At 37.7% G+C, this 16,516-nt stretch overlaps 1 protein-coding gene and 1 long non-coding RNA gene across 2 annotated transcripts in view; one reads left to right on the top strand and one right to left on the bottom strand.

The window, feature by feature from the left end:
• Positions 1-1,389: 1,389 nt before the first annotated feature.
• LOC107674144 (uncharacterized) lies at positions 1,390-2,346 on the bottom strand. The gene is made up of 3 exons (XR_001632481.1): positions 2,293-2,346; positions 1,779-1,823; positions 1,390-1,575 (listed from the first exon to the last, which is right to left on the bottom strand). It is a non-coding gene; the product is annotated as an uncharacterized LOC107674144 (long non-coding RNA).
• A 1,141-nt stretch (positions 2,347-3,487) lies between these two features.
• The window catches only part of LOC107674129 (protein kinase C and casein kinase substrate in neurons protein 2), a 16,826-nt gene continuing 3,797 nt past the window's right edge, over positions 3,488-16,516 (top strand). The window contains exons 1-6 of the mRNA XM_016468027.1: positions 3,488-3,764; positions 7,252-7,319; positions 10,434-10,590; positions 12,466-12,701; positions 12,924-13,079; positions 16,202-16,442. Of these exons, the coding sequence (XP_016323513.1) occupies positions 7,260-7,319; positions 10,434-10,590; positions 12,466-12,701; positions 12,924-13,079; positions 16,202-16,442 (850 nt within the window). The 5' untranslated portion in view covers positions 3,488-3,764; positions 7,252-7,259. The remainder of the gene's footprint in view (positions 3,765-7,251; positions 7,320-10,433; positions 10,591-12,465; positions 12,702-12,923; positions 13,080-16,201; positions 16,443-16,516) is intronic.

Raw genomic sequence — 16,516 nt, 5'->3', positions numbered from 1 at the left:
TGACTCCTTAAAGTGACTTACAGGAGTATTTTCTTTTTACCTTTGTAATGGCATCATTTTCATCTGTCAAATTTAAAAATGTATGTTTATAAGCTTTTTAAAATTTCTATTTAAAACAATATAATAAGTAGAATAAGACAAATAAGTTACCAATCATGTCAAATTTAAAAATGTTTATAAGCCTTTTAAAATTTATATTTAAAACAATATAATAAGCAGAATAAGACATAAGTTACCAATCATATGAAATTAGTATTAATAAATTAATTTGTACTACAGAGGTGGCACAGAAGAACACAAAAGTGGCTTGTAGGTACATTTTCAGACATTTACTGAGGCTGGCATGGGTGCAATTAAATTCATACATTCATGTGGAGATTGTTTTAAATACAAAATTTTGAATACAGAAATTAAATGATTTAAATAACTGAAATTATACGCTAAAAATGAAACTAAATCCACCAGCACCACCAGCAGGTGGCGGTAAGTCACTGATTTTATCACTGAATCATTCATTCAATTGATTCGTTTGAACAGCTGATTCATTCAGAAATGAAATCTTTATGTATGGGTAATTATGAATCACTGACTCACTAGATTCGTTCAAAAACACGCTTTCATTCATGAATGAAACTCGACTGTTTGCTTTTAGAAATGCGTAGCGGCTCAGCTGTTAACTATATTTGGAACTATTTTCGTTGATGCAATATATACAATAAGAACGTTTGCGGGAGCGTGACACACGTTGCGGGAGCGGGCGGTAATGGTCAGAAATTCAGGGGGAGTGGGCTTAAGAAAACTGTCCCGCTCGGGGCTCTAGGCTGGGCGTCAACGTTTTTTTTTTTTCGCCCTCCCCCATCTCCACCCCCAATCATTAGTGCCGCTTGTTCGGTCTTTGACAGAACATAGGACAATTTTTTTTAAATAGCGCCATAAACAATTTCAAATTTAATTCAAGCACTTTCAGGGACCTGTTTGTTTTCCAATTACTTTCCAGGCCTTGAATCCATGTCTGAAATTCAAGTACTTTCAAGAAGTGTGGGAACCCCGAGTTTGAAAACCCCTCATTCAAATAACCCTGCTGAACTGGATTAGCTAGTAGTTTAGGGTTGGAGTTAAACTCTGCAGGAAGGTGGCCCCTTCCAGGGCAGGACCTTCAACATGATTGTCTGATTAAAACCAGCCATTTAAAAAAAAAATAAAAAAATTATATATAAACTTAAAAGTTTAACAGGGTTCTCACTTTACTTTTTTGTTTAGCCAATTACACATTTTTGATTAAGCACAACGTTAAACGTACAACAAACTATTAGCTTTGACCATTTTCAATGACTTGTGGGAACAGGAACAGCATTTTCCAAATCAAGTAATCTGAAACCAACAGCAAGCTTCATGGGTTTCAAAATCTCATTTAATGCCAATGGTAGTCAATCTATTAGAAAAAACAGGGTTAAAGCTATACATTTACACGAGCTACCAGCATTTGTTTTGTCATGAATCTCTTAAACATTAAACAGCATTTGCAGGAAGGCAGAAGCTCGTCCACAGGCCACGCTCACGTCACCAGATTCCACTCTGAAAGAAGAAAAAAGGTTACAACGCAGGTCACATTTAATAGCTTTTTTGATTCCACTTCAACAGCGCTTCTCAGATTCTGCCATGTCAGGAGCAAAACTGCACTAAGTCTTCACATGAGTTCAGAGCCCAGTGCTACCACATCACAGAAGCATTTTACAAACCATAGATTATAAAGCGATTAACGTTAGGCTGTATCTCACCTGAAAGCAGCAGTGACAAGACCTGTAGACTTTACACTCGGTCTTCTGCAAAAGAAAAAGCAGATGTCCACAGATAAGCGGTGTTGCCAATTTAGCGACTTTGTCGCTAGATTTAGCTACTTTTCAGACCCCCTGGCGACTTTTCCAAAAAAGCGACTACCGACAAATCTAGCGACTTCTTGGACAAACCTTAGCGAGTCTGTGATCGCTGGTACTGACGCACCGTCGCGAGGTCAGCGTGCACACAGCTCTCTCTCTGCGTCTGCTGTTCAGCGAGCGGCTGAGATGAGCAGCGCCTTCAGTTAAAATAGATGTTGCTTCTCTAATTTTAGAGGCAAATAACTGTGGGTACATCTACGCGCGCCACGTGGTGACGGTAACGCCGACTAGAAACTTAACCAAATAAAACGCATTAACCTACAATAGTCTTATGTTAATGACTACTACGACATAAATCCCTGATAAAACAATAAATACGTTTAACAATGAAGGAAGAGAGGGGGAAAGCACTTACCCACACACGCTGCACCAGTTTCTACCACGGCAGAGTGAGGGCTCTTCCACCCCCAGTGTGGCGGTTTTATATCCTCAGTAGGACCTGCCTGTAGGCGTCCGTTAATAGCGCCTTTACAAAATTCAATCAGACAAGATGCCGTTTAAAAGTGATATTTATTTTTGTTGTTAGAGTTTTTTTTTTTATTATCATTATTAATTGAATTCACGTTTTTTCCCCTAAATTGTACCCGCTGAAGTTGGAATAGTATACTTTATATTACAAGTTTGAGATTAAACAATTTTTATTGGCTCATCAAAAGTTGTATATTTTTAAAGCTGTATTTGGTTGTATACTCGGACAGGTTTTGGACCTTTAAAAGCAAGAATCATATCACTGGATCAACAGATACTATACAGGCTTTTGAGATATTTCTATACTTTATTTGACTTTTTACTTTATTCTATATTTATTTTTTGTATTGTTTTCTAGCAGCTAATGTAATACAGTAAATATGTAAAATATTGTAAATAGATAAATAGGTTATTATTATGTGATTCTGTGGAGAGGGGCGAGGGTGGGATGTTTGACCCCTGATACACATTGGCTTTTAAGAATAGCACAGAGATAGAACAGAGAGGGTTCATTATTTTAATTCTCAAAATGCTATTACTAATGCTGAGATTATAAAAATATAATTGAACCATGCAGAGATAATTGGGATGGGCTCTTGTCAGTGTGTACAACAGCTGCTATATTTGTAATACTGAGTCACAGACCTTTGTTCTCACACAATCTGAGGGTCTTCTCTCATCTCCCCTCCCTAAGAACCACTGGATGTGCCAGCGCCAGGCAGCTGTTGCGTGGACCTCCTGAGACCATGGGAACTGTGAGAGTAAGCACTTATGAGGTAGGTAAATTGTGACAGAAATAAATGTAATAAATGTAGTTGTTACAAAAGACAAAAATTCACAGAAGATGAAATCTGTAACACTTTACAATAAGGTTTAATTTGTAAACATTAGTTAACCACATTAGATAACACGGTATGAATGAACAATATTCAACTATATAAACTAATTGTCTGGACTGAACTCACTTCATTAGCCTACCACTTTACTGTGAGGAGCAACTCTGTGCTTAAATCAGAGGGAGAGGGAGAAAGAGAGAGAGAGATGGAGAGGGAGGAGTGTTGTCATGTAGTATGATCCACAGAGCGAAAAGTCTGGTCGCCCACAGCTGCTTCGGAAAGAAGGGGAATCTAGAGAGAGGGAGGAGAGGAGCGGAGAGGAGAGAAAGAAAGTGACAGGAAGCCACCTCATTAAACACTGACAGCGGGTCAAAGACAGAGAAGAGAAGAAAGAGTGTGTCCAGAACACACCATAACCATATGGTGATCTTAAAAGTGGAAAAGCCAGCAGAAAAGAGGTGATCTGTTACTTCAGAAAAGGAAAGTGTAAACTAAAAGGAAACTTTCCCTGAAAAAGTTAGAGGTGAGTCTGTTGTCTCTTTTCTCTCTGTCCTTCTGTTATTTATTATGTGTTTGTGTCAAGTTAGATCACATTGAATTGATGAGTTCTGCAGAATTCATATACTATTTCTGTCTGATGCATTCATAAGTTGCCATATATTTCTTCAGTGTGTGGGTGTGTGTTGAGTGACACTCAAAACGGGGACAGGGGGAGGAGAGAAAAAGAGAGCCAGGGTGGGTGAGGGGTATGGGGGTTTGAGGGGCTTTGAAAAGGGGGAGAAAAGAGGTAGATTCACAGCAACGTCATGATGATATTTTCAGAGAAATGGGTCATTCCCTCCTCTCCAGTTACAGGACCTTTCAAAACGTTCAAATAGTTTTTGATCTCCATTTTGAATGTACTTCTGTCTTCTTCAAAATTCAGTTCTTTATAACTTGCTGTTTTAGATGGGGTTTTTTCTTAGACGTTTTAGAGTACCTCAACAATTCAATCTATTAACAATTTATCCCCAGGTAGTGATCATTTAATTCAGTCAAGCAGATGTGTTCATCCTTTTATTTAATTGTACATACATTTGCGTGAGGGTCCAGTGTGATCCACGGGGGCAGTCATGGCCTAATGGATAGAGAGTCGGACTTGTAACCCGAAGGTCGTGGGTTCGAGTCTCAGGTCCGGCAGGAATTGTTGGTGGGGGGAGTGAAAAACCGGCGTTCTCTCCACCTTCAATACCATGACTGAGGTGAGACCCTCGAGCAAGGCACCGTACCCCCAACGGCTCCCCGGGCGCCACAGCATTGGCTGCCCACTGCTCCGGGTGTGTGTTCGCTGTATGTGTGTGTGTTTGTTCACTACTCACTGCTGTGTGTGTGTGCACTTGGATGGGTTAAATGCAGAGCACAAATTCCGAGTATGGGTCACCATACTTGGCCACACGTCACTTCACTTTCAGAGATGGGCTATGAAAATTAAACCCTTCTGGAGACTGTTAGGTTAACCTCACACAAAAGGCTGAATGCAAACAGGCAACAGTGGAAAAAATGAAAACACTGTTATCACATAGTCACCCTCATGTTGCTTTAAACCCACATAACTTTGTCTTCTTTGGAACAAAAAAGGAGAACTTTTGATGAATGTAGTTGATTTTTCCCCCCATGCAGTTGTGAATGCAGACGAAATTGTGTAATCTTCTAAACTGATGTAAAAGCATCATAAAAGTATAGAAAATTGGCTTGTGCAATACATTTTCTATGTGTCTTCTGAATTCATGTTTTGAGTGAAAAACAGACTGAAATTTAAATATTAATTTACTGAAAATCTTCCCATTTAGTATTCACCCTATCTATTTTCTAAACGCATCGTATTGAACGATTTATCCATGGATGTTTAATTTTTTATTATTTATTTATTTGCAAATTTTTAATTGCAATGTCATATCTGAATCTTTCGGGGAAATGACAGATTTCTCTCTGGTGAAATATGTCGGATTTCTCCAGTCGCTAAGTCTGCATAAAACCCGCCTTTTTCTTACAGTTGACCAAAAACCTGTATTTACATCTGCCTTTATTCAATTAACAAACAATGGATAGAACCAAGTCCTATATATTTTTTCTTTTTTCATAATCTGTTCCACTCTGATGTATGTCACAATATGGAAGAAAAGACCTGTTATTTCTTCCATTACATATCAACTTTAAGAACTGAATCAGTCTGATTTATGAACGATTTATTCAGATGTTTTTTTTTTAAATAACTAAATTTAATTCCAAAGATCTAACTTAAAGTAATGTACATGTCAGTCTGTTCCTCACATAAAGCTACAGAAGACTTGGAATATAGTGTATGAATCATATGAATCACTTTTATGATTCTTTTATGATGCTTTTGCCTCCTTTTGGAAGGCATTCTCTGTTCAACAAACCACATTTTTCAAAACATTTTGTCTTTCACAAAACAAAATCAAATAGATTTAGAATAACAAAAGGATAAGAAATTAAAGACAGAATTTTCATTTTTGGGTGAACTGTCCCTTTAAGCTCGTCCCTGCTCATATTCTCTGAGAGCACAAGACTGTCTGGAGGGAGAGGAACAGGGGGGAACAGGAAGTGAGGTTAAAGTTCAAATATAAAGTGATTTACTCTACCCATGACCCCTGCAATGGGAAAAGGCGATAGGAAGAGACAGTGTGGGATAATGCACTGAGGCTGCATGGACCCTCTAAGAGAGAGAGAGAGAGAGAGTAGAAAAGACAAATAACAGCTTGTTCATGCACTTCCCTTCTGTCATCTTGTTCTCTCTCCATGTCTTGTGACAAAATGTGGTTTATTGCATGTATAGAAACAAATGTGCTGTCAATGGCGTGTGTTTCTGGTATGTGTGTGTTCAGGGCAGCTCAAACATGTTCCTGTGTGGGCCACATGGGCTTGTATTTGCAAGCATTTGTGTCAAAGAGCTCATGAACGTGTGGTTTAAGAAGAGAAGTGTATTTGTGTGTGTCTTTGAGTATGTGTTTGTGTTGGTGAACTTTCACCCCTGTTTATTTTGGGATGGCTCAAATGTCAAAGCCCAGAGCTCTGGATCAAGGCAGATAGCAGTGGAGAGTATTAAGCACTATCTGTCTGACTGTAACCCACTTCAACACTTACATCTGCTTTGAGCCATTTCATTTTTTACACTTTAACTAGTCAGCAACACATTTTTCATCCAGAAAGCTCTTTTATCCTCTGTAAACAAACTTGAATATAACTACCCTCCTTTCTTCAAGAACTAGACTTCAAAACCATTAAACTTGTTTGTTGGAGCCATGCACTTCCCGACGCAGTTCGTAAACTGTAGTTTAAATAGAAGAAAGCTTGTAAAACACAAGGCCCTCCCTGCATGCTATTAGACACAGTAGGCTATGCGATTCAGCTCTGTCACACATATCTGACTATTGTCTGCCTGTTAAGACAAGCTAGAAATAAATTCCAGCCATTTGTCCCTCTGGAATGTCGAATGGAGAGTACTAGCCCAACTACTGACCTCTATTTCTCACAGCTAAACGAAGAAAAAAACTACTAGTAATTTTGTTCTAAAGATGCATCAGTAACTGTTTTTGTTTGTTGTGCTATTTGATTCACCAGGCATTTTGGACTTATACTGACACCTAGTGGTGTGGATGCAGAATCAAGCAAAAACAAATGTTTTTGTTTATTCGATGCCACTGTAGACATTTGATATTCATTAGTCAGCAAGGATAAATTTAATCCACAAATGAAAGTATCCAATAACAGGGGTTTACTGAGGTGAAGTGAGTAGCATTCAGCTTGTCATGTGATCTCAACATGGCGGCTTCCACGAGGCGACCTGCCCTATGTAGCATAAAACACTGTGGTCATCTCATGTGAATATAGTTGATTTTAAACGTTTTTCAAAGGTACTATTAGCTACTTTTTCTGTAAAACTGTTTCAATGAGGAAAATTTGTACACCTTTAATGCCTTAAAATGTTGTTTATCATATCTCTATACCAGACTCCATCATGTCAACACTCTCGGCAGAGACAGGCCCTGAGGATGCCAACAATCAGAGCTTCTGGATGGTAAGTGAGAGGGGGAGGAAGAACAGCAATGACTCAGACAGGGTGATGAACCTCTAGAAAATACCATCCGCTTCTGCTTTATGTATGTGTTAGCAGACATGCACGATGTAGCTTGACTTGGTTTTAACTAGGGATGCAACGATACCACTTTTTCCAGTACTCGCCCGATACAGTATTAGAGCTGCTCCATTGCAGCGGCTCAGTACTGTAATCACACGCTTTGCTGTAATAATGCAGGGAATCAAATCTCCTAACTGATATTTTCAGAAATAGAAGTTGCGTTTTTTCATCTGAAACGTGCTGCGATTTATATTCCAAAGCAACTCATATAATGCAGAAACACTCAAGCAAGCAAAACACGCGCAACGCCTGCAGATATTTGTACAATATTGTATTTGTAGAACAGTACAGCCCAGCGCATTTCACACAGGCTGCTAGATTCACTTTCTCCAGAAACCCTACCGTTAAGTAACTTGTGCATTGTTTTACTTACTTGTTTTTGACATATCCGACCGAACTACAAGCTTTCCAGTGCTGTCTGTGAGAAAGATATATTCACTCGACAAGCTTTGTTTATCAGCTCGCGCACATCAGCTATACAGGCGTTAATACTGAAAGTTTAACATTATATTCATTGCATACATATACTTCGTAGACATCCTTAATCTCTTATAACTCCATTCTGCTGTCTGTTGTTCTGTTGTCGGTGTTTCTTTGTCTGAATATGGCACTGATCACATGCTGTGTGGTATCGGCGTTTGTTCGTACAGCGTACAGAAGCTCAGTATCGGGCCCATGCATCCCTAGTTTTAACACCTAAACAGTTGGAGCAACAACAGATGACAAGATGTGTTTGGACATTAAAGTGGAATGCTTCACAAAAGCTTCTGAACACTCTACATTAACCAAATGAAGATTAATATTCAAGTGAAGTCTATTTTACTTCTTTGAGACTACTGCAGCATGTTTTATGGTTCTTTAAAGTTTAATCTCAGTCTGTAAATTTCATCCATTGTGCCGCCACCCATTTTAATTAGCTCAGCTTTTGTCTCTCAGCTCCCCAATCGGTTTGCTTTTCTGCTCTCCAGTGCTGCTGGGGATCATGCAGAACCTTGCCTTTTAATACCTTTATAAATGTTTGAAAATAGTACTCAGTAATACTCACAGTATTTTTTAGACTGTAGCAATTCTGTAGTATTTTCACATTTGGCATGTTCAGAAGTCTTTCTGTCTTAACCTTAAAACGCCCTATGGATAAAAATTATGTGTATTTGCTCATGTTTCAAATTTTTAACATTTAGTTTTCTGTTTTATATTAGGCAAACTATTCCTAATAGGTTCTTATGATACTAATAATGGTAATTATGTGATGATACTGTATATATAATTACATATAGGCACTATTAACTGTCATGTTCATGTTCAAACTTATATTTAGTTAGAAAGTAAATAGCAAGCAGTTATTTAGCAGTTGCTTTTATCCAAAGCATTACTGCATTATACTGGAAACCTTCTCCTCAGCACTGTTGTCTTTATTTTGAAGTAATGCTATTTTCTATCGCCTAAGCCTCCTGGAAGCCCAACAGAAACCAGAAAGCATTTTTAGATTTCCATTAAGATATTATTTAATCTATTTATTAAATTGATTTATATTCCTTTTCCTGGGGGCAGTTGGCTTGTCCCGATAAAGTAGGTAATTTGGGGGGTTTTTTGGGACCAAATGATCATTAAAATGTATTTTCATTGCTAAAAAGTCGTTTTGCATTTACAGTAATTGAATATGCATGTAATTGTATCCCACATATACATTGTAGGTGAGTTTTATCTGATGAATATTTATGGAGTTTCCTGTGGTGATTTGTTTTTATTATCAATGACATCTAGTGCTCTTTGAGAGCTGTATGAAGCTGTTTAAGATTCTCCTCAGCTCTCTTTTTAGCCTCAGCTCTTTTTGCAGAGTTGCCATCCCATCTGGAGCTGGGCCAGTGCTACGGTTTTAGGTGAAATGCTCTGACCAACGATGTTCTGTCAGTTTACAACAACCGCACTGCTATAGCCTGCAAGGGTTTTGTTGCATGTCCTACCTTTTAATTCGCTGGCCACTGACCAGAACTGAGCGCTGTAGGGTTTTTGTTTTCATCCGAGACGCTGTGATTGGTTAACCACAGCACTGGCTGTAGATTGCAGTGATGAAATGCAAAAAGTTTCAGCCAGAGTTGAATGGGGTTGATTTTTAAATAGGCTTGTTTGATCAGTAAAACAGTTCTGCTTAAATATTGTGCAGCTTTGAGTCCAGCTGAATGTTATATTCCGTTTGACAGGGATTGTGTTATTTGTTTGATTTCTGTGATTCTCTGATTGGTTGGCAGGTGCTGTTCTGCACCGCTCTTGGCCGGAGTTGAGATTCCTCAGCTGTTTTTACTTTTTCCTCAGACTGGGGAAAATACGTGGTGCAAACCACAGCTAAGAGAAAGAGAAAGAGGAAGAGCCGACAAAGAATAACACAGAAGGAAGATGTAGAGGAGAGAGATGAATTGATAAAATTGTAGGGGAGCCGCTAATAAAATGGAAGAACACACTCCACATCAGCAAACACGACGCCCATTCTGGAAATGTCATTATGTTCGCCCTCCTCCCTCATTCTCTCTCATTTATCGTGTTATTACAGTTAATCAACCCCTTTCACTGCACTGTCCATGTGATGCCCCACTTACTGTGGCCTGAATTTTCTCGACTTGATGGTGCTCATCTAGTCGCAGATGTTTTTTTTGTTGTTGTTTTTTTTCGGGGGAATAATATTTGAATTGGGTTCTGGTTTTCTACACCACATGTTGTCTTTGGATGTTTATATTCGAAACAAACCTTACCCAATACTGCTAACTTGTCAAGTCCATAGCAAACAAACTCAGTGACCCTGCTGGAAAAGAAATGAGGCCAGTCCCTCAGAGGAGAGAGGGACGTCTTTCCTGTGTCGTACAGTAAATACCTCACTCTTGACCTCTTAAACAGCCTACAAACCTTTAGTGCCAAGTGCTATTCTTTCATTTTCTTTTCCCTCTATATTTTACAATTAACCTTTTAGTTTCATCCATGTTCTATCTGTCTGTGTCTCAGCCAGGGAATTACCAGCGGACAGTGAAGAGGACCGAAGATGCCTTCCAGGCATGTAATGATATAGTGGCATGTTTCCAAGAGAGGGCCAGGGTCGAGAGACAGTACGCGCAGCAACTTAGCGAATGGAGTACCAAGTGGAAACCCCTAGTGGATGCTAGTGAGTACTGCATTTTTGATCAAGATGTTCTGAACAGAAAACAAATTGCTTCCTGCATATTGTGCAGTATGTACTGTATATTAATATAATCAATAAAATGCAAAGAAAAAAAAAACAGATGACTGTACTTTTAAACAACACAATTTAGTAATCCCTAATATGTGTAAAGTGACATTTTTGATTGGCATTCAAGAGGACCTGGGTTGAAATCCTATCTGATATATGGACCAATATTTTTTATATATATATTTGATTAAAGATACAGTAAAAAAAAACATTTATATTTTGAAATATCATTGCAACTTACAATTGTAAGTTACAATTACAAATGTTTTCTATTTTAATATATTTTAAAATGTAATTTATTCCATGCTGATTCTATCCTCAAGAAAAATTTCTAAAAATATTTTTTTTCAGGATTGAAAATGAATAGTATGTTCTAAATAACAGCATTTGTATTAATTTATTATATAAATATACAGTACCCTCCACTAATATTGGCACCCTTGGTAAATATGAGCAAAATTGGCTGTGAAAATAAATCTGCATTGTTTATCCTTTTGATCGGTCATTAAAAAATTCACAAAATTCTGACCTATCATTGAAGTAAAACAATGGAAAGTGGGGGGAAATCGCAATATACAAAATAAATGTATATGGCTTGTTATATAAAAAATAGCATTCATAATACACTGAACAAAATTATAAGCAAAAACAAAAGTGTTGCATTTATAATTTTGTTCAGTGTAGTAAATAATTGTAAATTATTTATGTCACGTTTACTTATGTTGTTTTCTTATAACATTACAACAGTTCTAATTAAATGCTAATTTAACATGACTGTTATTTAATTCAAAAAGTTAAGGAACAATCAATGATTAACTTCCTGATTATTTTATTATGATTAAAAAATAATATTAATTAAAATAAAATAATTTAAAATTATTAGTTTGAATTTTCAATCAAATGTTAAATGTTTAGAACACAATACTAGCATATTTCGTATTGCATACTGTGCAGTATATACTGTATATTGCATGTTATTAAAAAAGTATGCATAATAGTAAATGATGTTTTATGTTATGTTTACTTTACAACATTACAGTAATGCTAGTATGCTAAATGATTGTGACATGACCTCACTATTTTAATTCATTATGTTTAGAGTTGCATTTTCGTTTGCATTTTGATATTTTTGACAAACAATACAAGCATATTGCTTACTGTATACTTCATGGTATTTAAAAATAGTATGGCGTAAATAACAATAAATGTTTTATTGAGCTTATGCTTACCTCAGTGTTTACCTTATGTTTATTTAATTAATGTTAGAACTATGCTAAACACATGCTATAATGTTGTCATTTGACTTCACTATGTTGTTTAATTCAAATTCATCTCGGGAATAAAAATGATTATTATTAATTTTATTTGATCAAATTTAGTCTGAGAATAAGTTCAGTTTTGACAGAATGATCAAATAATAAATAAATAATGAGAAGGAGAAAGTAGTAATCACAGGTGAAATGTTATATGCCACACTGGAAATGAAACAACAAATTTGCACTGGATACAATATTTCCCACATTTTAGCAAATGTTGGTTTTAAATGCACATAAAATTTTGCATACTGTTGAGTGTGTACATACTGCATACTGAAAAAGATTAGTATGAGTAATATTTTGAAGATAACGTAAAAGACTAAGTCTTTTGTCGAGAGCAGCACAGATGTCATATAGTTAAAGAGCTGTGACTTGCGTTTTATGTGAGATGCCCACATCTTTAGTTTAGTATCTGATGAAGAAGTTTCTTTTTGTGACCTTAAATGGTCCTCACATTTATTTCATGAATATGTTTGTCTTCATCTTTGTCCAGGTCCTCTCTACGGCTCTCTGTTACAAGCATGGCAGTGCTTCCTCTCTTCTGCTGACCGCTTCTCCTCACTGCACTCCTCCATCTGCCGTGCTCTGGTGTCAGAGGACGGAGACCGCATCCGCACGTGGCAGAAGGAGACTTTCCATAAGAAGATATTTGGAGGTTTCAAAGAGTCCCAGGATTTTGAAACTGGTTTCTCACGTGCTCAGAAGCCCTGGGCCAAGAGACTGAAGAAGGTAATGCAAGCATTGTAGTTCTGGGGTTAAAATTTCTCTCATTTTATTTGTTCTGTACACAGTATTGTAGGGACAAAAAATGTCTCCAGATAAATGTTTACATATGGTAATTGTTGAATAATGAACTGTTGAATTTTTGAAAATGAATGTATAGAGTGTGCAATACTAACACCTGTCCTACATGAATCTGACCTGGATGTGTTTTTTTTTTTTTTGTGGCAGCTAGAGAAGGCCAAGTCAGCATTTCACAAAGCTTGCCGTAAGGAACACATGGCTCGTGAGCGGGAGGCCCATGCTCAAGGCAACCCTGACATTGCCATTGAGAAACAGAGGAAGATCCAGGAAGAGACCGAACTTGCTCACCAGGAGACAGAGAAAGTGAGTGTTGTGTGGAGGAGACTATCCAAAAGAAAATAGCAGAGTTTCAAATTGTCTTTTATCATCCGAGTCAGGAAAAGGAAGCAGAAAAACATTTAGCTAAAACTTACATTTAGTGGCGGCTCGTGGGTTTTAAAATAGAGGAGGCACACTAATGGTATTGGTCTGGGGATCCCTGCCGATTATTATTATTATTTGCTTAACCACTTTAAAATGGCTTTTTGGTTGCTTTTAATCAGAAAATGACACACATACAGCAAGATAATATAATTTCACTTACCTGGCCTATCACTTGAAGCAAACATCCATCCCTTCTTAAAAGTCTGTGTTAAAAGAGAGCTGCCTGTTGCGCCATTTAATTAAGCAGACTGCTGTAGCCTATATCCAGTTTAGGCTGTTTTCCATAAATTTGTATATATACTGTTTGAATGACAGCTTGGTAAATCTGTTGGCGATCAAATATTCAATATAGCTACTCATCATAAGTACTTGGTACATTATCAGCACAGCGGGAGACGTTCAAACTAATATCACGTAATTTATGTCTCTATGATGATTGGTTGATATACCAGAAGGGAGGCTAGCCTCCTCTGCAAGGTTTCTTTTCTCAACACTCCTCAGCGCTGAAAGTGAATACTTGATGGTGATTGGTTAATTTTTTTTTACCAACAGAGGCACGAGAGCTCAGCTCTCCCCCGACTTCCCCCTACCCTTCTCTATCATTAGCGGTTGTAATTACATCAGCAGATTCAGCAGATTCAGCACATCCGCAATAGAAAAGCAGCGCTTTCCAACTTCCGTAGCATGTTATGGTATTACAGCTGTGAAATTACAAACAAAAAATACACATTCTGAGACATGAATTGAAATGAATTGTGAATTTTATTAACATTAACTAGTCATCCTCCCATTTTCACCTCAAACTTTTGGGGAAGCTGTGCCTCCCCTGCCTCCCCCGACGAGCCGCCACTGTTTACATTTACAGGCTGCTTAATGATGCAGTGAAATCATGCAATATATTGCACACTTAATGATCAAGAATTAATCTACAGCACTCAACAGAAAAGAGAGGATGTGGAGAATCAACTCAGGTGCAAAGATAGGTGCTTTTCTATAGGATTCAGGTCAGGGAACTGGGACGGCTATGGCAGATGCCTCATTTTGTGCTCAGTGACACATTTTTGTGTTAATTTTGATGTTTGTTTTGGATCATTGTCCTGATGGAAGATCCAACCACGGCCCATTGTAAGATTTCTAACAGAGGCAGTTTAGATTTTTTATCTGTTGGTATTAGAATTCATGATGCCATGTCCAGGACCAGTCAGGTTTAGATTTTTTATCTGTTGGTATTTGATAGAATCCATGATGCCATGTATCTGAACAAGATGTCCAGGATCTCCGGCAGAATAAACGGCCCACAACATTAAAGATCCAGTAGTATATTTGACTGTGGGCATGGGGTACGTTTTATCCCTGTTTGCACCAAACCCATCTGGTGGGTTTGCTGCCAAAAAGCTCTTTTTTAATTTCATTTGACCATAGAAGCCAGTCCCATTTGAAGTTCCAGTCGTGTCTGTCAACTGAATATGCTGGAGTTTGTTTTTGGATGAGTGAGGAGGATTTTTCTTGAAACCTTCTCAAACAACATGTGGTGATGTAGGGGCTGTTTGATATATTTTTTTAGGCTTTCTGACCTCAAGACTCAACTAATCTCTGCCATTGTCCAACTGTGATCCTCGGAGAGTCTTTGGCCGCTCAAACTCTCCTCCTCACCATGCATTAGGACAATATAGACACACATCCTCTTCCAGGCAGATTTGTAACATCTTTAGTTGATTGGAACTTCTGTGGGAGTCAGAGTCAGACTTGTAACCCAAAGGTCGTGGGTTCGAGTCTCGGTACCGGCAGGAATTGTCGGTGGGGGGAGTGAATGACCAGCACTCTCTTCCACCTTCAATACCACAACTGAGGTGAGACCCTTGAGCAAAGCACCGAACCCCCAAATGCTCCCCGGTGCCGCAGCAAAAATGGCTGCCCACTGCTCCGGGTGTGTGGTTTGTTCACTACTCAATGCTGTGTGTGTGCACTTGGATGGGTTAAATGCAGAGCACAAATTTCGAGTATGGTACACCATACTTTCACTTTTTAATTATTGCCTTAATGGTGGAAATGGGGATTTTCAATGCTTTAGCTATTTTCTTACAGCCACTTTCTATTTTGTGAAGCTCAACAATCTTGTTCTGCACATCAACTATATTCTTTGATTTTACTCCTTGTGATGGATGATTAAGGGAATTTGGCCTTTGTGTTCCTCATATTTATAATCCTGTGGAACAGGAAGTCATGGCTGGACAATTTCATGCTCCTAGTCATCCTGGTGTGCTAAAAAAATGTAAATATGAATGGGAATTATTAATAATTATTATTAATAATTCAGCGATATTTTACTCATAAGAATTTATAGGAGTGCCAATAATTGTGGCCAACATGCATTGCAGAAAAGCATTTATTTCATAATGAGTTTCCCCCACTTTCAATTGTTTCACTTCAATGAAAAGTTAGAATTTTGTGAATTTTTTTAATGAAAGATCAAAAAGATAAATGATGAATATTTATTTTCACAGCCACCTTTGCTCATATTTACCAAGGGTGCCAATATTAGTGGAGGGCACTGTATATATTTTATAGTTATTTATAAAAAGTTAACCATGCATTTTTATTGTTTGGAAAAAACTGCTTGGACAATTTCAAAATTGGGTAACACTTTACAATAAGGTTCATTAGTTAACAATTACTTAATGTTAATTTCAACATTTACTAATGCATTATTAAAATCAAAAGTTGTGCTTGTTAACATTAGTTAATGCACTGTGAATTAACACGAACTAACAATAAACGACATTTATTAACTGACATTAACAAAGATTAATGAATACTGTAATAAATGAATTGTTCATTGCTTGTTCATGTTAGTTAACACATTAACTAACATGAACTAATGGAACCTTATTGTAAAGTGTTACCCAAAATTGTTTTGAAGTTGCATTCAACATCCAGTGCAGTCTGAAGTGGCACATAAACACAACACATCTGACTAACTGGCTGCAAATTCCTGTTTGCAGGTGCGAGCCCGCTATGAGAAGGTTCTTGAGGAAGTGACACGTTATGCTCCACGCTACATGGAGGAAATGGAGTCTATCTTTGACCAATCACAAGAAGAGGAGAGGAAGAGGATAAGCTTCCTCAAACAGGCTTTCCTGTCCATCCACAGACACTTGGATGTCACCAACAACGAGAGGTGCGTGAGAAGGGTTATACCGGTGAAATCTCAGTTTCTGTCCATTTCATTATTACTCGCAATGAGTAAATGATACAAGTTCTTTCTCTCGCTCTCTCTCTCTCTCTCTCTCTCTCTCTCTCTCTCTCTCTCTCTCTCT

Source organism: Sinocyclocheilus anshuiensis, unplaced genomic scaffold (genome assembly GCF_001515605.1).
Source record: "Sinocyclocheilus anshuiensis isolate Anshui unplaced genomic scaffold, SAMN03320099.WGS_v1.1 scaffold893, whole genome shotgun sequence".
In the NCBI taxonomy this organism is placed as follows: domain Eukaryota; kingdom Metazoa; phylum Chordata; class Actinopteri; order Cypriniformes; family Cyprinidae; genus Sinocyclocheilus; species Sinocyclocheilus anshuiensis.
Note: the sequence above shows the minus strand (reverse complement) of the source record. Positions and strands in the feature narration are given on the sequence as shown.